General features: G+C 40.6%; 1 protein-coding gene across 1 annotated transcript; it reads right to left on the bottom strand.

The window, feature by feature from the left end:
• Window positions 1-1,330: 1,330 nt before the first annotated feature.
• PRKRA (protein activator of interferon induced protein kinase EIF2AK2) lies at window positions 1,331-20,946 on the bottom strand. Its single transcript, XM_060779771.2, has 8 exons — window positions 20,690-20,946; window positions 12,710-12,879; window positions 11,865-11,946; window positions 10,440-10,518; window positions 9,292-9,409; window positions 6,496-6,593; window positions 5,051-5,213; window positions 1,331-3,639 (listed from the first exon to the last, which is right to left on the bottom strand). Exons 1-8 carry the CDS (start codon window positions 20,929-20,931, stop codon window positions 3,482-3,484), a joined length of 1,110 nt encoding a protein of 369 aa, XP_060635754.2. The 5' UTR covers window positions 20,932-20,946; the 3' UTR covers window positions 1,331-3,481.
• Window positions 20,947-27,060: the final 6,114 nt, after the last annotated feature.

Below are 27,060 nucleotides of genomic sequence, written 5' to 3'. Positions count from 1 at the left end.
GCGAGCTGCTTAAATAGCAATACTGGCTTGCACCGACTTTCAATACTCCCATAGATGCTCATGACAATGTTAGTCGGGGGGAAAATGCTAGTATCCAATGATTGGAGCTCTTCCCTCTCACAAAAAGCTGGTCCTGATGTTGTTACTATTGGATTTATCTGTGCAAGTGATTGCTCATACAGTGGTCAACAGAAGTGACCAGTGCAACATGTCACATGGGGAGGGAGGAAGGTATTGGTTTTTTTGCATTCACTTCAGGTGTTCCTGCACATGGATCTGGGATATTGCAAAACAAGGCACATTTGGGACTTTCAAGCTGCTGCAAACCCACTGGGGTACATTAGGCCCACCACATTTCCTATTGACTTGACTTGTTGGGAAGTAGAGGCAATCTGAGAGGATCATTCATCTGCTGAAAAAAGGAATTTGTGTAGACTTCTATAGCCACTTCAGCTCAACAGGACAACACCAAAATTGCTACATGACCATTTTGGCTAAGTCTAACGAATATATATGGATAAATACGTTATCTGGTGATTACAACACTAAATTATGAAAATTCCCGTAGTGCTTTCCCAAGAACTTGGATGTAGGTTTCTGTTCCCACACAACACTGCAGAATGGAAAACGAATACTGGCATTGTGTTCATAGCATGCACAGGTATAAGCCGAGTCCTACATGTGAAGCTATGTTTTTGGAAAATGTGCACTGGTAACGTCCAGCTAATGATATAAGTGGAATCATGCATGTACTTTTAATGCATAAGTATGCAGAGTAGCATGTTGTCTTCATGCACTACAACTGCCCAGAGTTTGTCAGCCATGCACATTGACCCACATACACATTACATTGGTATTTGGCACAGGGGCTGCTTAAAGGGGAATATTTACACTTTTTTCATGTCAGGAGCAACTTGAGAAACTGCAAGTCGATTCTGGTGTGTGCGAATTGGCAGTCTGCAAAGACATTGCCCAAGAAATGCCTGAATGTTTTACCATCCTGTGGGAGGCTTCTCTCATGTCCCTGCATGAAAAGCTGGAGCTGACAGACGGGAACTCACCCCATCCCCCGGGTTTGAACTGCCGACCTTTTGGTCAGCAGTTCTGCTGGCACAAGGATTTAACCCATTGCACTACTGGGGGCTCCTTATATTTACACTGCATTGAAGGTGATGCAGGATCTCAGTCTGCATATGTATATGTGCACCACAGTGTTATGGAGCAATGACATTTCTTCCAAAAAAGATGGCTCTACTTGCATTGTTTTGGTGTAACATGAATTTATGAAGTGATCGATGTATATACAAAATGCAACTTCAAAATGAATTGCTGCAATTATTCTTTAAAACAATTTATTAAAGAATTTCTAATAACATAGGTATCTTATGAAAAACGGCAGTGATGTTAATAAAGATATTGTTTCTAGAAAAACACACTCTTCAAACCATAAATTTAAAAAAAGGCCACAGTGCACACAATGAGAGAAATCCAAATACAGGAAAATTAATGCCATGGCCATCACATAAAGCTTTTCAAAAGAGTACTTTTCTTGGGGAGTATCAGATACGAGCAACTTTGGTTTCAAGATCTCATATATGGAGGTTTTCACGAAGTGGCTGGTAAACTAGCATGTGCGGTGTGAGGGCTCAAAGCTAACTGGTGATACTAGACAATTCGAGACATTTCTATAAATCTGTGCTAAATGCTGCCTCAATTATGACACTAAGAAAAAAACAAAAGTTTTTGTAATCTGTGTCAATCCCAAAGATGTTTCATTTCTGTCACACATTTCCCAATAGAGTTTGATCCAATTCCAAAACTTCATTTTCTTCCTAGGCTTTAATTCTGTCATTAAATACAAGAGGTAGAAAGACATGTAGTTTCAAAGTAAGGACAGTAATAATTCAGCCTGCTAAGCAACCCATATACAGAGTAGTGAGGAATGCTGAGAGTTGTAATCCAATAATACATGAAGGGCATAATTCCTACCTCTATATTAAAGTCAGCATGGAGGGACCAGAATAGGTAGAGATCTGAAATCCTCCTCCTGGCTATTGAGAACTATGCTGAGTACCACAAAAGGCACTATTCTAAACATATTGTTAATTTAGTTGTCTTACTGAATGGCTAAACTGGAGCCAGACCTCTAGGTACCTCCTCCCTGCTAATACCTTATGTTATGCTGTCATAACATTCTCATTGTGTTGAGCCCAAAGTGTGATTGTAGTGGAAGATACTGAAGATGGAGGAGTGGCACCCATTTGCTTTGCAGCAAGGGTAACTCCTTGGTTAGAGCAGAACCAATACATTTGCTCCACATTTTAGCCAGAACCTAAAAAGAGCTATCCAATGTGCTGAAAATATTTTTAAGACATCTTGGACAACTCATGGAAAGAGCAGACTGAAACCAACTGTGGATTCACCACCTGACATGGATACCACCAGTCACCTAGAACCGGGCCAGCAGATTGTAAGAGTTGTGGGATCTGATTTGTTTTTTTCTTAGAAACCTGAGGTCCACCAACTAGAACCAGGTGCAATATAGTAAGTGAAGACAGGTATAGAATTGCCAATGAAGTGCAGAAATTAATTTTCAGTACTAGAACTGCACAACAATATTTTCTGTTTTCTCCCTATCTTGACTTAAGTGACTCAGTTAGGAGAAAAAAAAGGGATTTTTTAAATCACCAGAGTGGTTAAAACAAGAATGAAAGCCCCCTGCTGATCTACTCTGCTACCCTGGAAATCTCTGAGTAGATCTACTTCACACTTCTGGTTTGAAGAAATTCCTACCTTGGTCCTGAGAATTCTAATCCAACAACAAACCCAAGAAAACTAAACCTTGCATTAAGAGATGTAGCTACGAGACACAACTAGGGCACTCTTGCGTTCTACCCCTTCCCCCACTAAAGCCCACCCTTTTTCAGCTGCAGCCCACCTCCCAAACCCACTCATTTCTGGTCAGTGGAGAGCACAGGAAGTTGATGAATGCCCTGCTACCTTTGTCTGGAGGTGTAGCAACAACTATTCACAGAGGTCTTCTCAAGGTTGCTATGGGTGAAGCCAATGTGTTGGAACCTAACTCTGAGCTGGACTATTATCCGCTGAAGGAACAGATTGGTCATTGCTCAGTTGTTAGAAAATTCTGACCTCTGCAGTGACCAAGAAAATGAGATGCAATGGGGAAAGTCAGGCTCGTGTTATCATGATTCACCAATTACAGGATGCCAGCCAAACCCTTTCTCCATGACTGCAGCTATGCTGGTATCTGTGCTTCCTGAGTCTAGCTATCCAAAATGAAAACCCCACAATTAATTGATTTAAATTATTATTTCCTTCTAACGCATAAATATATATGTGGATTTTGTGATGTGACTTAAAAAAAAAAAAACAGCCCCTGGAGTTTGGAAACTGTTCAGCTTAAATAGATAAGGTCCTTTTAAATTATATCTGTTTCTAAATATTTCCTTTTGCTTGAAGCTTATTTCCTCCCAGCCATGATTTTTAAATATTGTAGTGCATTGTGAGCAGCATCGTTGTGAGCATTGCCCCAGGAGATCCCAGTCCCGTGGCAAACTGTGATTGGATGGGTTGAAAGTTCTGCAAGACATTGGAATTGTCCATTCACACTCAGTTCCTCTGAAATGGCAAACATAAATGTTTATTAGTAGAAAATTAGATATTGTTTTCTAAGAGCAATAATTATACAAATACTCTTTTCCAGATACTGTAACTAGGACTGTCTTTCTAAACAGAAAGAGTATGGTCATCTCTCAGAAATATTTTGATGGGAATTTTTGCACTGGCAGCTACTGGGTACATGGCGCTTAGTATAACTCTACAATTCTGTGATTCTAGGCCAGTGGTTCTCCACATGGGGGTCCCCAGATGCTTTGTCCTTCAACTCCCAGAAATCCTAACAGTTGGTAAAATGGCTGGGATTTCTGGGAGTTGTAGGCCAAAACACCTGGGGACCCACAGGTTGAGAACCACTCTTCTGGGCCATCAATCCATTTGGGATGCTATTCCAGTTCAGTTGTACTTTGTTTCCTTTGAAACCAAGGTAGCTTCAGTCATGACTAATGTAATCAAAATGGGATCTAGCTGCAACATTCAAATGTTGCAATCCTATACACATGTACTAGAATAAAATCAATTGGCTTTCATTCTGAGTGAAGATGCATAGCATTGCTACTCTGGACTAGGTTCTGTATATATTTTCTAGTTCTACAGGGATCAATAATAATAATAATAATAATAATAATAATAATAAGTACAGAGTTAATCATTGCTTATCTCTAAAGTCTTGTTGAGGAACTACTTTGTCAAAAGACTTCAGCTGCAACCTTTGTAAACTGAGTACTGTATAATTCTACAAATACTGCACCTTTCAACCCATTTAATGGTCCAAAAGCTATTCGTTGAATTGTGTTCACAAAAATAACAGACCAAATCTGCAAAATTTGCTTCTTTGGTGCTACTAGCATGATGTGTCTGGGGATCCTGGCTAAGATCATAGATCAAGTAGGCCAAGCATTTGTGCTCCATCTACACAGTACCATGTCCTCCGCCTGCTCCATGAGGGGCTGCTATTATTCCTGCTGTTACCCAATGGCTAGGGGACAAAGGGGAAAAGCAATTCTAAGACGCATCCAGGAAGGTGAAAGATACTTGCAAAAGACAGGCAACCTCTTTTTCCTTCCCCAAAGAATCCAGACCAGTGACACATCTGACATCCAAATGCTTCCTCATTTTATCCTCTCCCCGTCAATAAACAGGGTTTGACAGGAGTCAACTTTTAAACAGAGGGCTAAGGGTTATAGAATAGTATCTATGCCCCTTTGAATAATAACATAATCACCGTACACATACAAAAGCTACACTTACATACCCATATGTTGCTCACAGGATCCCACTCACTAAGTTCATACCCAAACTGGAAAAGCAGATTTTTTTGGTATACTTCATCCAAAAGCTATTAGTTCTGTCTGGTCTGGGAGAAAAGATACCAAGGAAGATGATGTGTCTCACCTGCTGTGACCATCCTTACCTATATCCAAATACGTTGCATGAAAGCCTTGTTCTTGCGCAATTTCTCTAAGGAGATGAACGTAATCTGTGTTTGGGATACTCAGGGAGCTCATCTTCAGCAGAGTAATTTTTTCTCTGGAGGAATTCTTTAAGGTATCCCATGTACACCCCAAATTGCGACTCTGTTCAGTGGTCCAAAGCAAATTAAGAAGATTTAGATGGAAAACTCTCTTTCAAAGCAAGTTGTGGAGAAAAAACTGTATGCAACAGAGCAAATCTGAGGTCATTTTTTATTTGATTATGACCTAGAAAGCCCTACATGGCTCAGGTCCAGGCCATTTGGCTCTGGGATTCTCAGAAAAGGCCCTTCTCTCTCTGTCCCACCACCAACACAAACACAGCTGGTGGGAACGTGGAAACGGCATTTTAAGAGACAGCAGAAGGGTATATTGCAAAGTTTCTCAATCGTCTTTAAATAGAGTGGCCATATACAAAAACAGACTGGCTTCCTGCCTGTTTTAATAGTGGTATACAAGAAGGAATTCTAGCAAACATAGTTTGACATGAAAACTGAAGTTTCCTTTTGCTACAGTGCTATAATAGGTGCAGGAGGCCCTGGTCATCCTATATGTCAAGGCCCAGTTGGGAAATTGGAATTTCTTAGATGAGGTGTCACTCATCATTGTTACTTAAATCCTTCAGAGCTTCTAAGATTCTTCTGGGTTTCAGAGAGAACACCAAAAGTGGTATGACAAATGGTAAGAAGTATGTTGTTGAAGCCTTTTATGGCCGGAATTACTGGGATGCTGTGAGTTTTCTGGGCTATATGGTCATGTTCCAGAAGCATTCTCTCCTGACATTTCCCCCACATCTATGGCAAGCATCCTCAGGGGTTGAGATGTCCTCTCAACCTCTGAGGATGTCTCCACAGATGTGGGCAAAATGTAAGGAGACAATGCTTCTGGAACATGACCATACAACAACCCAGAAAACTCACAGCAACCCAGTATTTATTTGTTATTTATTTATTTACCACATTTATATCTTGCTTTTCTCAACCTCAAAGGCAACAATTCAATACTTCAGTAAGAAGTATGGTTTTTATGTATTTGAAAACCTGTGGGTTCAGAAACGGCTACATAGCCCAATCCGTTTTAGCTTTCTGAGGACTAAACACATTTAGTTACAAATTCAACTGCATGCATTTTAAGTAAAAGGAAGAAGGGAAGCCTTAGGAAACTATTAAAATTAAGGAGCGGGAAGAAGAGATTTGTTGGATAGACAAAATAAAGTATGGGGTGATAAGAAATGGTTGGGATGTTCAAGGAAAGGGTTCCACCTATTCAGTGGGTGGTGATATTTGTCCCTTGGGAATGAAGTATGGTTTCCATGTAATGAAAACAAACACAATATTTAACATTTGAAAAATTAAGCAGTTTCCATGAAATGTGATGCATTACTTACTAAATTAAGAGAGATGTTATCTCCAGAAAAATTCTGGAATTTGTGAAGTAATTTCTCAGCAGCATTTCTTTTAGCTAGCTTTTTGGATGTCCCCATCCCTGTATTAAAAAAGCCCACAGACAACAACAATAAAAACAAACAGAGAAATCAGATTAGGATAAATTTTTCCTAAGCAATGACGATCCTGAGTAAAGTAGTGAATATCATAATATCAGTCCAAACTGCATTCTAATTTCCTTCTTGCATGTTTGCTAGGACAACAAACTGCAGGCTTTGTGCTGAATACATTCCTTGTGACATCCTCCAGTTTTTGAAAAAAAGGAATAACTTTGCAACTTCAGCATCACCCACATTTTGCTCAGTGGGAATATGAAAAGTAATCTCACCAAGCTCTTTTTCTAAGAAACCAGCTATTCAAAGCCAGAATTTATGGAAAGGACCAAAAACAGATGAATAGGAGCCCCCCCCCCCCCACCACACACACACACACTTTAGATGCCATGGCTCAATGCTATGCAATCCTAGAAGTTGTGGTTTTACAAGGTCTTTAGCCTCTACTAAAAAGTGCTGGTAACTCACCAAACTATAGCTCTGATGATTTCACAGCATTGAGCCGTGGCAGTTAAAGTGGTGTCAAACTGCTTAATTCTGCAAAGTAAATGTAACCTGAATTTCATGGGCCTTGTAACAACAAGAGTAAACACACATTATGACATTATTTGTGCTACTTATTACGCTAAAGTTTGAAGTCTTACACTTTGACAAGGTACTTCTAGATGACAACTTTCCTCCTATGCTTTACGGACAAATCATTACACTATGTAACAACATTTGAAAAATTTTCTGTTCCTGGCTTGAAAGTGTTATTCCTGTTTAATTGTGTGGTACTTACTTTGAAAGTAGTCATTCTACTCCAGAAACTTTGTTTTGGCTGTCACAAACTATGTTGATTTAGTTGAGACTCAATGAGATATTCATTGAAATACTATAGCAAAATGTGCTGCGGGATGTCCCACAAAAAACATTTTTTGCAGTTTAATAAACTTTTTCCATGTTTTTGTGATAGAGCCAATTATGACATTTATAACCCAGGAACAAAAATCACGTTATATAATGTTATTGGCCAATTTGGCAGACATGTTCTAAATACAGATAGATCTAAGATGCCTCATGAGGCAAAGTTCTCTGTCCGAACTGATTCATATTTTAAATGGCTTGTACTATGATGGTCAATTTTCTCTTCCAAAATGGGAAGTGAGCGACCAGACTCAGGACAACATCTTCAAGTGACTCTTCGGAACAAAATCAGCAAAGATATTGTTCAAAGATAGCAACTTATTAGGTTTTTTTAAAACAAAGAAGAGTATAGTTTGAGGAGAAAGGGAGAGACGTCCATCTCTAAATATAGGATGGACTTTCTGGCATTTCTGTTAACAAGAATAGTTATTCCCCAAACATGGAAGTTGAAAAACCCTTTTCCTCTGTATCTTGACTAACTTGACCAAACATCAAAGGAGGGAGGGATGAATATTGGAGACAGGCAAATCTCTTGATTCCTCACAACTGCTTGTTGTTGTGACCATGTGCCAAGGGAGAAAGAGGCTTTTTTGACCCCTGCAATGCTGGGCAGAAGAAGTCTGCTTCTATCCTTCTCTGCAATCCCTTTGCTTGGGTTAGCTCTGCATCCTCTGTGATCCTCTGATTGGTCCCATTTCATCCATTTGCCAAAATGTACGGCTGGTATGTATAAGAGATTTAATCTGTACTCATTGAGAAGCTGAGTGGACCTCCTTTACCCAGTCCAGTAGTACACTGAAGGACCATTTGCATAGGATTAGAGAAATACTGTATAAATGACCAAGGACAATATGGATGGATGTTATTCCTGAAGTGACTGGCTTGAACTTGAAGGAGCTGGGGATGACGACAGCCGACAGGAAGCATGGGTTGGCTCATGAGGTCACAAAGAGTCGGAAGCAACTGAACAAATAAACAATAAATATAAATGCTCCCTTCGTGCACCTTAAGATCCAGTGGCTCGATTGGGCAGAGGAGGCCATTCAACTTCTTATCAAGGCAAAAGCAGGGCTTGCATTTCCCTCCCCCTCCTGCCAGCAAATAAGCCTGCTACAATCAGAAGCATAATCCATATTGCAGATCCTCCTTGTTGCATAATAAGCTGACCTCCTTTGTCTGATGCAGTGGCTGGCTCTTTAAGGTAGGCTGGGTAAGAGTTCAGAGCAGGAGACATTACTTAATTACGCATATACAACTAAAAAAGTTAATCTAGGATTCCAGATACACAATTTGATAAAAATATTGTGTTTTTTTTTAAATGCAGTTTTGACCTGTATGATAACACGATGTAACACGATTTTTGTTCCTGGGTTATAAATGTCATTTCCTAATTGGTTTGATCATAAAAACCTGGAAAAGGTTTATTAAACTGCAAAAACTTTGTTTCTGTGGGATATCCTGCATCACATTTTGCTATCGTTTACCAATTAAGATCTCAACCAATTCAACATTGCTTGTGTCAGCCACAAAAACGAAGTTTCTGGAGTATAACAATTACTTTCAAAATAAATACCACATAATTAAACAGGAAATAACACTTCCAAATCAGAAACAGATTTCCCCCCAATTTTGTTATATTTAGTTCAAACTTTGAAAATGTAGGATATAATTACATAAAACTGAAGCAATATTAATCATAAATAGACATGATTCATATAGATTATTAATGCAATGCAATATTTTGTACTGGGGAGTTGGGGAGAAGAAAGAATTTGGCACCTGTTTCCACAAAGGCTTCTATTCTGCAAGTCACTGTAAACTCTCTCTTATGAGCCGGGCCAGTCTCCAGTGCCATTGAGTACTCTGGAAGTTTCCAACCTTTTTGAATAGCCAGCTCCTGGATTTTTTTTTAAAAAAAACAACAGATGGACAGAATGGGTATTTAGTCCGACCTTAAAGCAAACTGGTCTCCTCCTCCTTGTCTTCAGTGGTTTTGCAATTCAATTTACATACAGTCCACCAGAAGAGTCAATGGCTAGTAAAACTCCTGATTTGAAAAACCTGATTTAGAACATATTTCTTAAATCTAATTATTTATAATGTGATAATCATTTGCATCACAAATCTCTAAGCTAGTAATATTTATACTTTAAAGTTTTTTTAATAGTCTTTTACAGAAAAGCGTTTTGCTGTTAAGTTGCACTGTGTGGAAATCAACCAGAGTTCCTCTATCAGCCATTTCTCCTCTGTGCCACATATATTATGATCATTATACTTTGCTTTATGCAGTTTATTCTATCCATCAGAGCTTTCCAAACATTTTATGTTGGTGACACACTTCTTAGGCATACATCATTTCATGACACAGCAATTTGGTTTTACCAACAAACCAGAGATTAAACCAACTCCTTGTAAGAGATATGGACACATACATACATAAATTTGATAATGAAGCATATGGGGACACAGCACATCTCATGAAAACCTTTCATTTATATATTTAAAAGTATGATTTATTGCTTATTTCATAAATACTCAATGGTTCCTCACTATGTTTGTGAAACACACCTACACAATGCAACCATCACACTAATGTGTCATGACACACAGTTCGGAAAGAGCTGCTCTACATTCTCTTCCAACTAGCAAAATGAACTGTTAAATCCTCTTTCCTGATTTGTGCTAAGAAGGTAGTTTAATACAAATGGATCTAAAACAGATCTGTAATTTATTATAACAGCGGCTTTAAATAATAATAATAATAATAATAATAATTTTATTTATATCCTGTCACCATCTCCCAAAAGGGACTCTGAAAACACCAACACGTATTGCCCTAGATCACATATCAGCACTATATTTGACCAATATGTACATAAAAATGAAAATGAGAAGTACAACATGCTCCAAATCCTGCTATAACATACCTGGAGTGATCCTACAGGATTAGTCTTATTCTGTGCTTGATTCACAGCTCCTGGGATTAAGTGATCTGGCATAGCAATACTAAAATGGACACAGGACATGGAAGATGATGATTTAGATATCACTTTCAGCTTCATTTCACAAATTAATTAAGATTCTAGAGTGAGACAACAAAGTGTCTGTACATTTGCTATGGACTAATAAAAGTTATTTTAGCTCACTTTCTCAGATGCATAAAATGTTAAATAGAATCTAATAGCCAGAATGATTAACTAGAATGATTAACTATAGGTTAGTTTCAACTAGAATAGAATGAATCAATTAATAGTCAGCAAACAGAAGTAAACTCAAATGAGGCTACTGTAGTCAGGACTAACATAAGGATTCAGATCAGCATATCCAATGTGTGTGTGTAGCATTAGACAAGGAAGTAGAAGGAAGTTAAATGTAGGGACTCCTGGCTCTAGGAAAGTCACTTAACATAAACAGTTATGATTTTTTTAAAGTCTTAATTCTATTTCAGGCTTCTAGAAATAGACTGAAATTGCATCTGATGAAACTACAAAGACCTGTTCTATATTTAGTGTTTTGCTCTTTATAGCACCACATGTGTCTTTGCCATTTCTCCTTTTGGCCTAATGCAATTAGAATTTTGTGCTTGTCATAGAGCTGCATGTCCGTGACAAGAAAAAATATCAGAAAACTGTATGTTGTTAACATTTGTATTAGCCAACCTGGATTAGACAGCTAAAGTAGAAGTTTGAGGATTGGATTGGGACTCTGAAGATGCATCTACATTGTAAAATTAATGCATTTTAACACCACTTTAAATGCCATGGCTCAATGCTATGGAACCCTGAAAGCCTTCAGGGTTCCATAGCAGGGTTTTACAAAGCCTTCAGCTTCCTCTGCCTCACCAAACTACAAATCCCATGGTGCCATGGCATTGAGCCATGGCAGTTAGTGTCAAACTGTATTGACTTTACAGTGTAGATGCACCCTAAGAGTCTAGGCTTTGAATCCCCACACAGCTATTGAAACCTACTGGGTGACCTTGGGCAAGTTACACTCTCTCAGCCTCAGAGGAAGGCTGAATACCGCCACAATAACACCACCTTAGGATTGCCATAAGACAGAAATGGCCTGAAAGTACACAATAACAACAGGGCAGGTTTCAGTAAGATGTAAGGGTATGATTGCATGCAGATTTCCCCCAAAAAATCCCAGAAAATAAGGCATTTCTCCCCAAGATAAGGTAGTTCTACAAATAGCACCAACACTACTTTAGCACATGGATACTATGTTATGTGTTATGGCTCCATTTCCCTTTGATTCGAGTGGAAGATATATTATATCTATAAGATCTAGTGGAAGATATAATATATCCATTACAATCACAGCCTTTGCCACAATGTACTAAAACTCACCAAACAATTGAGTTGCCTTTCATAATATTCAGCGCAGCTTCGGCAGCTCTATGCTTGGCAATTTTCTTGCTGGGCCCTTCTCCTGAATTAATAAAATATAAACACAGAGAAATATTATTTTTATGTTTCAAAATAATTGAGTTCTAGGGGTTTGCAGACTTCAGCGATTTAAGTGATGACTTAAGATCTGAAAAATGAAAGCACTATTTCCAGATTTACTAGACGTGTTTTCTAAGAAGGTGACATTACTTGTCTTAGCATGTTTTGTCAGGGAAAACCAATATTGTAGAGGAAAAATGGGATTTGTCTCTATACAGCATTTTATCATGGCTGTATCAATATTATTTCCCCGAATTCAAAAATGATAATTTCCTGCACAGGTTATGGAAATCACCTCTATTAGCAGGGACTTATTGTGCTGTTTCTCTCTGATAAATTTCATTTTTTTCCATGTCAGGAGTGATTTGAGAAACTGCAAGTTGCTTCTGGAGTGAGAGAATTGGCCATCTGCAAGGATGCTGCCCAGGGAATGCCTGGATGTTTTACCATCCTGTGGGAGGCTTCTCTTGTGTCCCCGCATGAGAAGCTGGAGCTGACAGATGGGAGCTCACCCCACTCCCCGGATTTGAACTGCCGACCTTTTGGTCAGCAGACCTGCCAGCACAAGGGTTTAACCCACTGAGCTACCGGGGTTCCTTTTCATGACCAGAACAAACTCAAAAGTACAGACTTTGTGAAAAGAGGGAGTGGAGAATAAATATTTCTTTGAACTATTAAAGCACAAACAGCATGTGGTAAAGGAAGAAAAAACACAACACTTATCCAAATGCAAAGCTGTTACAAACCTGTTCCAGTTACATTGCCTAAGGTAACTTTATAAGTGAAGATTGGCATATGTACTTCTCCCGCAGCATTTTCACATTCATATATTGGATTGAGATTTGCCTTCGTGCCATATTCGTGTAACAGCTGAATCGGTGTTTTTCCTGGTTTGGATGCAACAATTTCCTCTAACCTGTCCATAAAGTTGAATAATAAATACATGAATATTGGGGACAAATTTAAATTGGTTTCCATCAGTGAGGATTGCATTTCTACTTTGAAAACCATCGTGCTGTGTTTGCTATTCATGAAACCCAATGATAAACACTCCAAAGAAAGTTAAGGGAATTTTTATGACTGGACAGTTAAAGGGATTTTCAAACCCATCCGCCCATCTAATTACACTATGTAACACAATTTTTGTTATTTGCTTATAAATATTATTTCCTAATCATACAAACATGGGGAAATTTTATTAAACTGTAAAAATGTTATTTTTGTGGAACATCCTACAACACATTTGCTATAGTTTTTCAATGAATATCTCATCGAGTCTCAACCAATTTCAACATAGTTTGTGTCAGCCACAAAAGCAAAGTTCTGGTGTATAACAACTACTTTCAAAGTAAGTATTGCACAATTAAAGAGGAAACAACACTTTAAAATTAGGAACAGTTTCCCCTCAAATTTTGTTACATAGTGTTACAAAACAAAGCCCCAGCCCTTATACCCGTTTTTGGGACTTTCTCAACTATAATCTAACTTCTATATCTGCAGATTCTGTATTCACAGATTGAATACACAGATTCACTGCTGTAATCCAATAAGATGTTCAGCTCTCTGTGCCAGAGGCTGCCGATGAGTCACCAAACTATAGCTTCCATGATTCTGTAACACAGAAACATGGCAGTTAAAGGCCCCTTTCACACAGCTGAATAAAATCTCACATTATCTGCTTTAGCATCATAGAATCATAGAGTTGGAAGAAACCTCATGGGCCATCCGGTCCAACCTCCTGCCAAGAAGCAGGAAAATTGCATTCAAAGACGAACTGGATTATATGGCAGTGTGGACACAGATAACCCAGTTCAAAGCAGACATTGTAGGATTTTCTGCCTTGATATTCTGGGTTATATGGCTGTGTGGAAGGGCCCAAAGTGGTGTCAAACTGCATTAATTCTACACTCTGCACCCTCATTCATTTCCAGCATCCGGTTTCCCAATTCTAATCCCTTCCCTATGGCTGCTCTTGACAAACACGCAAAGAGACAGATGAGACTGCAGATTTCCGCTGCCTGGTTTGGTCTGGTCCCATTTTCATTCCCTGCCTTCTGCCCCATGCTATAAACAGAAGTTCTGATGAATTCATATGTTGTGCAGAGGCTATAAAGAATGCCTTTCTTGAAAGGAAATGCTACTACATACCGTCAATACAAAGGCAAAGAAAAAGTATAGGCAGAAAAATAAACCTTCGCCTCCCCTCAAAGCACATTGTTAAGGATTTGAATCAAAACTGGGGAAAGACAAAAAGGGAGGATATAGGAAAAAAAATGAGAATTTCTTGAAAACTGCATAGGAAAAAACTAGAATGGGAAAAACTAGTTGGGAAAGGAAGCAATTCAGGTGTAATGCTGCTGCACAGAGTTAGGTAAAGGTTTTTCCCCTGACATTAAGTCCAGTCGTGTCTGACCTTGGGGTGTGGTGCTGATCTCCATTTCTAAGCCGAAGAGCCGGCGTTGTCCGTAGACACCTCCAAGGTCATGTGGCCAGTATGACTGCATGGAGCGCCATTACCTTCCCACCAGAGTGGTACCTATTGATCTACTCACATTTGCATGTTTTCGAACTGCTAGGTTGACAGAAGCTGGGGCTGACTGTGGAAGCTCACACCGCTCCCCGAATTTGAACCTGCGACCTTTCAGTCAACAAGCTCAGCAGCTCAGTGGTTTAACCCACTGCGCCTCCGGGGGCTCCCGCTGCCTAGAGTACAGAGATATAAAAACTGCAAAAACCACACTAAGGGCCCTTCCACAAAGCCATATAACTCAGAATATCAAGGCAGATAAATTATTATTATTATTATTATTTATTAACTTTATTTATACCCCGCTAACATCTCCTGAAGGACTTGGTGCGGCTTACAATAGGCCATGGCCCTCAATAAAACAACAGCATAACAATACGACAATAAAACTCATAAAGCAAAACAATAAACATTAAAGCAATAACAATAAACATTAGAACAAGAACACCACCATATCTGCTTTGAACTGGGTTATCTGAGTCCACACTGCCCTATATTCCAGTTCAAAGCAGAGCATGTGGGATTTTATTCAGCTGTGTGAAAGAGGCCTGAGTCCACACTGGAATATAACCCAGTTCAAAGCAGATAATGTGGGATTTTATGCTACTACAGCTATGTGGAAGGAGGCTCAGACTATGCAAATTATATTTTGCAGTTGAGATTTCATAAGTTTTTAAAACAGGAAACTGACTAGAAAAAAATGCGAGAAAGAGAACCGAAGGAACAGAAGCTCACACTTGAAGCCAAAAGACAACACATCCTATTTAAACATGTTCCAAGTGTCTAAACACTTGCATTTTCATTTTACATGCTTCCAACAGTTCTTTAATTTCACACTGTTTTTCAATCACTCTTGTAAGCAGTTCTGAAAGAAAGACAAGATATATTGTTGAAGGCTTTCATGGTTGGAATCACTGGGTTGTTGTAGTTTTTTCGGGCTATATGGCCATGTTCTAGAAGCATTTTCTCCTGATGTTTCATCTGCATCTACAGCAGGTATCATCACAGGTTATGAAGTCTCACAACCTCTGAGGATGCCTGCCATAGATGCAGATGAAACTTCAGGAGATAATGCTTCTAGAACATGGCCAAACAGCCCGAAAAACCTACAACAACCCAAACAAGATACAGTCGGCCCTCTATATCTACATGTTCCGCATCCATATTTCCCCACTCCATAAGAAAATGGGACAAGGGGTATGAGGGAAAGGGAGGAAGGAAAGAAACAGCCACAAAGAAAAGCCAAACTCAGTATATGTGCCAGCGTAACTATAAGCCAGACCTGCACAACATGAGGCCCGCGGTGCGATTGCAGCCCACCAAAGGATTTGGGGCACCCTGTAAATAATATGGACGATATATAAGGAATGTCAAGATGTAACGAGTGCTTCCTAGAGAAGAGGGGGCTGGTAGCAGCAGGAGAGCGTGGGAACCGACTGAGTTCTGAAGGACATGAAGGGAAGTGGGACCCTCCTCATTTCTCAGCCTCAGGCGGCAGCAGGGCTCTTCCCTTTCTCCCCCCTTCTCCTGATTACTCGCTTGGTTACCAGTGGCAACAGCACATAAGGTGACACATTCCACTGTTGCTATGGGAACTCCTGGCCAATGGCAAGGCTTCCATCTCCACCCGCCCCCTTTTGAATCCTCCAACTGGGTATCGCAGGCCCCATCAAGCAAGATGTCCCCTACCTGTTGTCAAATGGTGCAACGAATCATTCTGAAGTTACCCAAACCAGATTGGTTTTTAAAGGCTGGATTATTTATTTCTTATTTCAAACATTTGTACCCTGCCCTTCTCAACCTCAGGGGGGACGGGACTCAGGGCAGCTTACATCCGGCACAATTCGATGCCATTACATATAAATAACACATACTGCAATATATATAAAAACATAATAAACTGATTTCAAATTTAGTTTTAAAATAAAAAGTGCATTAATGAAAATTGCAATAGTAAATTACTAATTTCAATGGGGTTTTTAATGAATTTTTTTTTAAAAAAATTACTCAATATGGCATTTCCACCATGGTATGTCTTGCTTTCTTCCTCTTGACAGTTTTAGGGAAGGGGAAAACCTATCTACAAGAGATACTAGTACTTCAGTTTAGTTTTTCCAAGCTTAAAACACTAAGGGCCCTTCCACACAGCCCTATATCCAAGAATATCAAGGCAGATAATCCACAGGATCTGCTTTGAACTGGGTTATCTGAGTCCACACTACCATATAAAACTGTCCAATGTGGATTTTATACAACTGTGTGGAAGGGGCCTAAGTTATTCAACTAGTTACATTTTAGTGCGTTTAACACATTGACTGGGTTCAGACTTTAGCCCCTTCGACACTGCCATATAATCCAGATTATCAAAGCAGATAATCCACATTATCTGCTTTGAACTGGGTTATCTGAGTCCACACTGCCATATAATCCAATTCAAAGCAGATAATCTGGATTTTATGTGACATTGTAGAAGGGGTCTTAGGGTACATCTACACTGAAGACATAATGCAGTTTGACACTACCTTAACTGCTGTGGAATCATGGAAGTTGTAGTTTAGCAAGTTATTTAGCCTTCTTTGACAAAGCTGCAATCCTTATAATTCCACAGCATTGAACAATGGTGGTTAAAGTGGTGTCAGACTGCATTAATTCTGCTCAGGCTCTTTGATCAACTGAGGAGGCCCTACTCTTGGTCCCACCCCTATCTCAAGCATGACTGGTAGGAACGAGAGAGGGGGCCTTCTCGATGGTTGCCCCCTATCTTTAGGATGCCCTCCCCAAGGAGATCAAAATGCCCCCCTCCTTACCCATTTTTTAAAAGCACCTTAAAACATTCCTATGCTCTCAAGCCTATGATGAGAAGAAGGAATAGAGTTCACAACATTGATGAATGGAAAGGAAATGGACTTGATATGCTATCTTAGCTGACTTTTAATGATTTAAATGTTGATTATTTAAATTACTTGTTTTAACTTGTGTAATGTATTTTATTGTTGTTGTTTATTTGACTTTTGTTTTATGCAGGCATTGAATGTTTGCCTTTATTATGTTGGAAGCTCCCTCTCCTCTTGGGGAGATAGAGCAGGCTACAAATAAATTATTAATAATAATAATAATAATAATAATAATAATAATAATAATTCTACAGTGTAGATGTACCCTGAGTTCCATTTAGCATCAACTCTGGCCCCTTTTACTCTGCAATACAGTCCAGACTATCAAATCAGAAAATCACATTATCTGCTTTAAACTGGATTATATGAGTGCAAACTGCCATACAATCAATTTCAAAGCAGATAACCTGGATTTTATTTGGCACTGTAGAAGGGGCATCACTGGGTTCTGCAGTAGTTTCAAACCTGTACTGAAGAAAGTAGTTTCACTATGCTGATGATTACATAGGAAATCCTGGAACCGGTTTGAGACCTGAATGGTGATTACACAAATCACATGTCTATTAAGGACTTTCATTCATATGCCTTAGAGCCCTTCCACACAGCCATATAATCCAGAATATAAAGGCAGAAAATCCCACATTATCCGAGCATTGTAATGCTAGTCATTAGTGGCCTCCCATCCAAGAATGGGATGGTCATCTGTCGGGGGTGTTTTGATTGTGCTTTTCCTGTGTGGCAGGGGGTAGGGCTGGATGCCTGGTGGAGTCACTTCCAACTCTATGGCCCAATTTACACTGTAATACAAAATCCAGATTATCTGCTTTGAACTGGATTACATGGCAGTGTAGACTCATAAAATCCAGTTCAAAGCAGATAATCTGGATTATTTGATAACTTGGATTATAGGGCAGTGTAGAACCAGCCTTTGAACTGGATTAATGGCAGTGTAGACTCATAAAATCCAGTTCAAAGCAGATAATCTGGATTATTTGATTTGATAACTTGGATTATATGGCAGTGTAGATCCAGCCTATGATTCTAAACAGGGATGATTATGTTCAGCTTCCAAGATCTGGAAAAAAAAAGAAGTGAAAGGAAAAGAGAAAAAGATATGACTGGAGGCAAAGAAACAAAGGAAAAGAAGGGGCCTTCCACACAGCTGTATAAAATCCACATTGAACTGGATTATATGACAGTGTGGATTAAGATAACCCTATTCAAGCAAATATTGTGGATTATCTGCTGTGATATTCTGGGATATAGGGCTGTGTGGAAGGGAAAGAGAAAGAGAAAAAGAAAAAGAAAGAGAAAGGGGGGGAAGAAAGAGGGCAGAAAGAAGAAAGAAAGGAGAGAGAGAGGAAGGAAAAAAAGAAGGCAAGAAAGAAGAGAGGGGAATGTGTATATGGTCAGCTTCCAAGATCAGATGGGATTGGGAGGAATATGTCGTTTTAATACATAGGACCCTTCTTGACTGCCATAGAAGAACAAGCCCTATGAGGAGCGGCTTAAGGAGCTCGGCATGTTTAGCCTGAAGAAGAGATATGATAGCCATGTATAAATATGTGAGAGGAAGTCAAAGGGAGGAGGGAGCAAGCTTGTTTTCTGCTTCCCTGGAGACTAGGACGCAGAACAGTGGCTTCAAACTACAAGAGAGGAGATTCCATCTCAACATGAGGAAGAACTTCCTGACTGTGAGAGCCGTTCAGCAGTGGAACTCTCTGCCACGGAGTGTGGTGGAGGCTCCTTCTTTGGAGGTTTTTAAACAGAGGCTAGATGGCCATCTGTCTGAGGTGCTTTGAATTAATACAGTTCCTCATGTTGTGGTGACCCCCAACAATAATATTATTTGTGTTGCTACTTCACAACTACAATTTTGCTACTGTTATTAATCATAATATAAATATCTGATATGCAGGATGTATTTTCATTCACTGGACCAAATTTGGCACAAATACATGATATGCCCCAATTTGAATACTGGTGGGGTTGGCAGGGGATTGATGTTGTCATTTGGGAGTTGTAGTTGCTGGGATTTATAGTTTACCTACACTCAAAGAGCATTATGAACTCCAACGATGGAATTGAACCAATCTTGATACAGAGAACTCCCGTGACCAATAGAAAATACTGGAAGGGTTTGATGGGCACTGACCTTGTTTTGGAGTTGTAGTTCACCTAGATCCAGAGAGCACTGTGGACTCAAATAATGATGGATCTGGACCAAACTTGTCATGAATACTCAACATGCCCAATGTGAATGAACACTGGTGGAGTTTGGGGAAAATAGACCTTGGCATTTGAGAGTTTTAGTTGCTGGGATTTATAATTCACCTACAACAGGGGTCCTCAAACTAAGGCCCGGGGGCCGGATGCGGCCCTCCAAGGTAATTTACCTGGCCCTCGCTCAGTCTAAGTCTGAAAAGACTTGAAAGCACACAACAACAACAATGCTATCTCATCAGCCAAAAGCAGGCCCACACTTCCCATTGAAATACTAATAGGTTTTTATTTGTTAAAATTGTTCTTCATTTTAATTATTGTATTTTAAGTGTTTTTGCACTACAAATAAGATATGCCCAGCGTGCATAGGAATTCATTCATTTTTTTCCAAATTATAATCCGGCCCTCCAACAGTTTGAGGAACTGTGATCTGGCCCTCTGTTTAAAATGTTTGTGGACCCCTGACCTACAATAAAAGATCATTCTGATCCCTAACAATGATAGTATTGGGCCAAACTTCCCCCATGGAACCCTTATGACCAACAGAAAATACGTTTTTGCATGGTTTTTGGCGACCCCTCTGAAACCCCCTCATGACCCCCCCCCAGGGGTCCCGACCCCCAGGTTGAGAACCACTGCAATAGAGACTCCTATAATCCAGTTCAACGCAGATAATATCTGTTTTGATGACCTAGATGATAATGGCAGTGCAATGAGGATATAGTTCACCCCATGTGTCTTGAGATGGCGAATTGCACAGGGTTTCCTTAGGGAGACCGCGAGGGTGCACCTAGAATTAATTGCATTTGACCCCATGGAATGCTGGGAGTTGTAGTTTCACAAGGTACTCTTAAAGCGTGGTGGGAGGGGGGGGAGTGAAATCTCCTCGCTTTTGCATTCGTGGGTGGACGGTCTCCCGCCTAAATCCTAACCAGGGTGGGTGATACTTAGCTTGCAACATCAGATTGGGGATTTTTGGGGGGTGGGGGGAGAGAGATGCAATGAATGGGAGCAGCGAGAGCAACCCCCTCCCTCCCTCCCTCCGTGCTTCTCTCCACGCGGGCGCCGCCCTTGGCTCAGACCTGGTGGGGGTGGGAGGCGACTGCGATGGCGACGGCTGCTTCTCCGCCTCGGCCTGGGTGGCGGGCTCGGCGCCCAAGCTGCCCTCCTGGGGCTGAGCCGCCGCCACGCCGCCGCTCCCTGCCTCTTCTTCTTCCTCCTCCTCTTCCTCCGCCTTCTCCTTTTCCGCCTCCATCGCTTCTTCTTCTTCTCCTTCTTCTTCCTGGCCGGGAAAGCCTCCCTCGGTTCCCTCCCTCCCGCGCATCACGTGTGTTTCCGGGGCCAGCGCAGCCAGGCGGAGCCAAGCCCAGCCCTCCCACCCCAGCCAGGCGGCCACTCCACCCTCCTCACGCTGCCACCCCTTAAGACGCTGCCTCGTCTTGTGCTGACACCCCCCCCCCCCCAAGCGTAACATTATTTTCGTTGCTACTTCATAACTGCGATTTTGCTTCTGTTATGAATCGTAGTGTAAATACGATTCATAACAAGCCAATGGGATTTTGGCCTGCATCAATAGGAGCATAGTGTCTGTCTAGATCTAAGGAAGTAATGCTCCCCATGCTCTATTCTGCTTTGGTTAGACCACATCTGGAATATTGTGTCCAATTCTGGGCACCACAATTCCAGAGAGATATTGACAAGCTGGAATGTGTCCAGAGGAGGGCGACTAAAATGATCAAGGGTCTGGAGAACAAGCCCTATGAGGAGCGGCTTGGGGAGCTGGGCATGTTTAGCCTGAAGAAGAGAAGGATGAGAGGAGATATGATAGACATGATTAAATATGTGAGGGGAAGCCACAGGGAGGAGGGAGCAAGCTTGTTTTCTGCTTCCTTGGAGACTAGGACACGGAACAATGGCTTCAAACTACAAGAGAGGAGATTCCATCTGAACACAAGGAAGAACTTCCTGACTGTGAGAGCTGTTCAGCAGTGGAACTCTCTGCCCTGGAGTGTGGTGGAGGCTCCTTCTTTGGAAGCTTTTAAACAGAGGCTGGATGGCCATCTGTCAGGGATGATTTGAATGCAATATTCCTGCTTCTTGGCAGGGGGTTGGACTGGATGGCCCATGAGGTCTCTTCCAACTCTTTGATTCTATGATTCTATGAAATACCTGATAGGCAGGATGTCTTTTCATTCACTGGACCAAACTTAGCACAAATGATCAAGGGTCTGGAGAACAAGCCTTATGAAGATGTTTAGCCTGAAGAAGAGAAGGCTGAGAGGAGATAGGATAGCCATGTATAAATATGCCATGTATAAATATGTGAGAGGAACATGATGGCAACAGTCTTGGACAGCAGTGGCTCCCAAAGTGACCCATTTAAGGTCAATCAATCAAAATAGTTTATTGTACGGGCCCAAGGCAGTTAACCCTTAAAATCTCCTTGGCAGTTGATAGCAATTTTATCTAACTCTGTCTTTCTGATCTTTTTTGCAGAGCGAGCAAAAAGGGCTACTTTGTAGGTTACATAGTCATTTGTATCGCCCAGTAGAAACTGCACTGTTTCTGCAATAGAGTTCCCTTCATCTTGTGTCAACAAGGGTTTCAGGTGTCTTTCCCTTGGGTCGCTATACAATGGGCAGACTAACAGGTAATGCACAATGTCTTCTACCTGACATTGACTACAAATACATAGTCTGTTTTCCCAGGGAACATTTTGGTAGCGACCATCTAACACTGCGGTTGGCATCAGGCATCACTTGAAATCGCAGCTCGGTGAAGGCGGTTCTCAAGGAAGGAGGCTTGAGCGTAACCATTTAAGGTGGAATCGGGTGTCAAACAGGGACGTGTTATCGCCCCGACTTTATTCTCCATCTTCATCGCTATGATACTTCACCTTGTTGATGGGAAGCTTCCCACCGGAGTGGAAATCATCTAACCCTCCCCCCCCCCCCCACCCCAATGAATGCATCCTTAATATTTTAGAAGTTTGGGTTTATTATTATTTTAATAAACTCTTAACAGAATGGAGATCTGGAATAGCGATGATGATGAAGAACAAACTTTATCCTTTAGACCAGGGATATCAAACTCATTTCCACTGAGGGCCACATTAGCCTTATGGTTGACTTCAAAGGGCTATTTAATTCATGGACAGAGAATCAGTGGATAAAGAGAGCCCAGCTATACAGTTTTTTTACATACTGGTCAGTGCTCTTTAGTTTTTACTCAGTTTGTGTCCCCAGATGTTATTGAACACCAACACCCATCACTTTTGATTATCCACCATGCGGACTGGGGATAATGGGAATTGCAACCCAACAACCCTTGTGGCTCTAATATTGGGGAAGGGTTAAATGACATTTTAAAGTCAGGCATTATATCCACAACCCCAATATCCCGACTAAACAGAACAAACTGCAGCCTTTCAGGTGTTACTGTACTGTAACTCCCATCAGCTCGAGTAATTGTGTCTAATGATGAGTAATAAAAGAGTTGTAGCCCAGTATCTGAAGGAGCACATAAAGTGGCATAGTGGTGTGGATTTAACTCATGTGCCTAGAGTTGACGCATATGTTACTGAAAACCAGATCCCCAAAAGGATAAACCCTAGAGTCCACAGCTCCATAGGGATTGATAGGGAACCCCTTGTTGACAGGCAACAATAATATTAGGTACAGGTCTGTGGCTGTTCATTCTGGGGTCGATTAGAGGAAAGAATCTGGATAATTGGTAGGAAGAATAAGGCCACATTCGACAATGTGTAGGGCTGAGTTAGAACTGGTCATTTTCAAAGGCTTGTTGAAAACACCAGGTCTTCAAGCTCTTACGAAAGGAGGGGAGGGATGGGGCCTGCCTTATTTCCCTTGGAAGGGCGTTCCAGAGGTGGGGGGCAACCACTGAGAAGGCCCTCAGTCTTTCATTAACCAACCCCCACACACACACACACAAATGTTGCATAAGCACCATACACGTCTCAGACCTCAGCGAATGTCTACACAATAGTTGCATAGTCCTCTTCACAATACCCTGAGATGACACACGGAAAGCATAAAGGGCTTAGAAGTGAGCCATGGGGTGATCTCATTCTATTCTTGAGAATGTTTTCTCACCTTTATTGAAGTTGGACCCCCTTCTTGGGGTCCCAGTTGAATTTGCCCACACCCTGACCTCCCTTTTATTTACCTCACTGGCACCCATTGTATTGACTAGAGCAGAGATATCAAAGCCCATCCCAGCCCATTATCCCTTGCCATATCACATTTCTTTCCATGCGCATTCTTCTGATGGGCGGATCAAGAAGCCTTCAAAAATAATCCAAAGACAGTTTATTAAATTTCCCACCATTACCAGAGTCAATCAGTGAAGAAGAAAATGGAGAGGGATCCTAGCTGGTGCCACTCTAGATGAATCAGTAGCCTACGTGGCAATGTGCCTTTGTTTTGAGTAGCTGTCAAACATTAAAAAGAAATCTGTTCGCAGTTGTATGTCTTTCTTTGGAGCGCAGATTCTTCTGGTATAAATGTTGACCAAGATTTATAAATGACTCTGATTTTGCCTTCAGTCTATCTGCATTTTATTCAGTCCTTTGGTGGCTTGACACTCAGGGATCCGAACCCACGATTTTAGCAGAGCACATGTGCTTTAGATAGAAAGGGTGTGAACCCCCTCTTTGCTCATACTTTGCTGGTATTCTGGCCCTCAGTGGAAAATCTTAGATTTCTTCACTATTTTTCATGACTATGTTGTATATTGCCTTTTTTTTTTTTTTTTGGCAGCCGGGGGGGGGGGGGGCAGTTGGAGAATGTAGAAGTCTACAGAAACTGTGCCAGTACTGTCCCTCCTAAACTAGAATGTGATCACAACTTCTTCCCAGTTACACCCACTCTCTGTTATGTTTTAAAGCAGTGTTTCTCAACCTGGGGGTCAGGACCCCTGAGGGGGTCATGAGGGGGTGTCAGAGGGGTCACCAAAGACCATCAGACAACACAGTATTTTCTGTTGTCATGAGAGTTCTTTGTAGGAAATTTGGCCCAATTCTATCGTTGGTGGGGTTCAGAATGCTCTTTGATTGTAGGTGAACTATAAATCCCAGCAACTACAACTCCCAAATGACAAAATCAATTCCCTGCCCAACTCCACCAGTATTCAAAATTTGGATATATCGGGTATTTGTGCCAAATTTGGTCCAGTGAATGACAATACATTCTGCATATCAGATATTTACATTATGATTCATAACAGTAGCAAAATAACAGTTACGAAGTAGCAATGAAAATAATGTTATGGTTGGGTGTCACCAGAACATGAGGAACTATTAAGGGGTCACAGCATTAGGAAGGTTGAGAAATACTGCTGTAAAGTTTAACATCCAAAGAAGCCCACGTTTTATGAAACATTGCATGGGATTATTCAGGCCACATAATATGGATCCTAAATTAATTGTGGCTGCACCATTAAGTTGCTTGTCAGTTTATGGTAACCCCATGGATTTAATAGGGTTTTCTCAGGTAAGGAATACTCAGAGGTGGCTTTGCCAGTTCCTTCCTCTGGATTATAGCCTACAGCACCTGGTATTTGTTGTCAGTGTCCCATCCAAGTACTAACTAGAGGCGGCCCTGTTTAGTTTCCAAGATCAGACAAGATCCTGGCCACCTTATTAAATCCTAAATTTAGTTGGCAGCATAATAATAATAATAATAATAATAATAATAATAATAATTATTATTATTATTATTTATACCCCGCTACCAACTCCCCAAGGGACTCGGTGCGGCTTACATGAGACCAAGCCCACAGTCGGGCGGCTCAACCCATTACGCAAAGTAAGCATTTGCAGTATAGTTGATTTTGCCTAGGGGCGCTCTTGAAGCGCTCTTGGGGGAAAATAGACCTTGACATTTGCGAGTTGTAGTTACTGGGATGTATAGTTCACCTACAATCAAAGAGCATTCTGAACTCCACCAGTGATTGAATTGAACCAAATACGGCACACAGAACTCCCATGACAAATAGAAAATATATATCAGTGATTGGTTAGGGTGGGGTGGGGTGGGGGGCGCCAAAATACTGCTTGCTTACCATTGAAAATTACCTAGGGCCGCCTCTGCCCACAGTACATCAATAAACAAAAGCAATAACAAAAACAGTCAATACAATACAATTAATATAAATCACATAAACAATAAACCATAAACAGTAACACACAAGCATTTAAAAACCTATGGGTGGGCCAAATGTAATAGTTTAACATTTAAAAATAACGCTGGGCATGAACAAGGTAGGATATAACTGGTATAGGGTTTTCAAGGAGATATGAGGGAACGCAGTCAGTCCTAAATCAGTGGTAAAGTGCATTTTGAGGGCATATTGCTGAGAGTTTTCCTTATTCTGGGAAGGCACATTGGAACAACCACGTTTTCAGGCTCCTCCTAAAGACTGCCAGAGTTGGGACATGTCTGATGAGTAAACCTATTAAATCAATGAAATTTGAAACAAGAGTAAAACTATTAAATCAATGAAATTTACTTAACTATTATCTTACCTTTCCGCGACTGATTTAGCAAATCTGCTCTTGTAGGTTTAGGTATGAGAGATTTTGTGTTGCATTCATACCTATTTTTGAAATGAGAGCATTTCTAAAATCTAGTAAACTATAATCCACAACTCTCTCCCCAAGATGCAGCAAAGTCTTGAGATGCTGGGGCCTATTGTGTTGGAAATTGGCACATCAAAGAAACTTGCACTATTACTATTTCTATTTCAAAATATTCCCGTAATTAGAAGCCAAGTAACCTTTAAAAGTTGGAATAAAGAACTCCTGAAATTCGTATGGGACGGAAAAAGACCTAGAATTAAGTATATGAACTTAATTGATAAAAAAACAAGAGGAGGACTAGGTTTCCCAGACCTGAAAGCATATCATGATTCAAGTGCTCTCTTATGGATAAGAGACTGGATGTTATTAGAAAATGAAAAATGTCTGAATTTAGAAGGCCATGATTTACGTGTGGGCTGGCATGCCTACACGTGGTATGAAAGAGAGAAAAAGGAAAAGAATTTTGGGAATCACTTCGCCAGAGCATCTTTGCTGAGAGTGTGGTTAAAATATAAAAATCTTTTCTATAACAAAACGCCACTTTGGGTTTCACCAATGGAGGCGCATCAAAGAAGACTGTTAGGCTGGAGAGCGTGGCCAACGTATAAGGATATCTTAAAAGAGAATACAGGGGAGATTAAGTCTTACGAACAATTGAAGGAGAAAAATAAGAATATGACATGGTTACATTACTTACAAATGAAAGACTATATTAAACAAGATAATAAAGTAGGCTTTGCCTGGGAAGGCTCGATGTGGGATAAAATTTTAAAGGCAAGGAGGAAAGTAATCTCGGTCATATATAATACTCTTCTGACGTGGTCAACGGAGACTGAGCAAGTTAAACCATGTATG

Source organism: Anolis sagrei, chromosome 1 (genome assembly GCF_037176765.1).
Source record: "Anolis sagrei isolate rAnoSag1 chromosome 1, rAnoSag1.mat, whole genome shotgun sequence".
In the NCBI taxonomy this organism is placed as follows: Eukaryota; Metazoa; Chordata; class Lepidosauria; order Squamata; family Dactyloidae; genus Anolis; species Anolis sagrei.
This window is presented reverse-complemented; position numbering and strand designations above follow the sequence as displayed.

What these genes read in the sequence shown, in the direction of transcription:
- PRKRA (XM_060779771.2), bottom strand. Translation starts at nt 20,931, where the DNA reads ATGCGCGGGAGGGAGGGAACCGAGGGAGGCTTTCCCGGCCAGGAAGAA. An exon ending in TCGCCTCCCACCCCCACCAG is followed by an intron (nt 12,880 to 20,689) that starts GTCTGAGCCAAG and finishes CTTTATGGACAG; the next exon opens with GTTAGAGGAAATTGTTGCAT. An exon ending in AGAAGCCTTTGTGGAAACAG is followed by an intron (nt 6,594 to 9,291) that starts GTGCCAAATTCT and finishes TTTTTAATACAG; the next exon opens with GGATGGGGACATCCAAAAAG.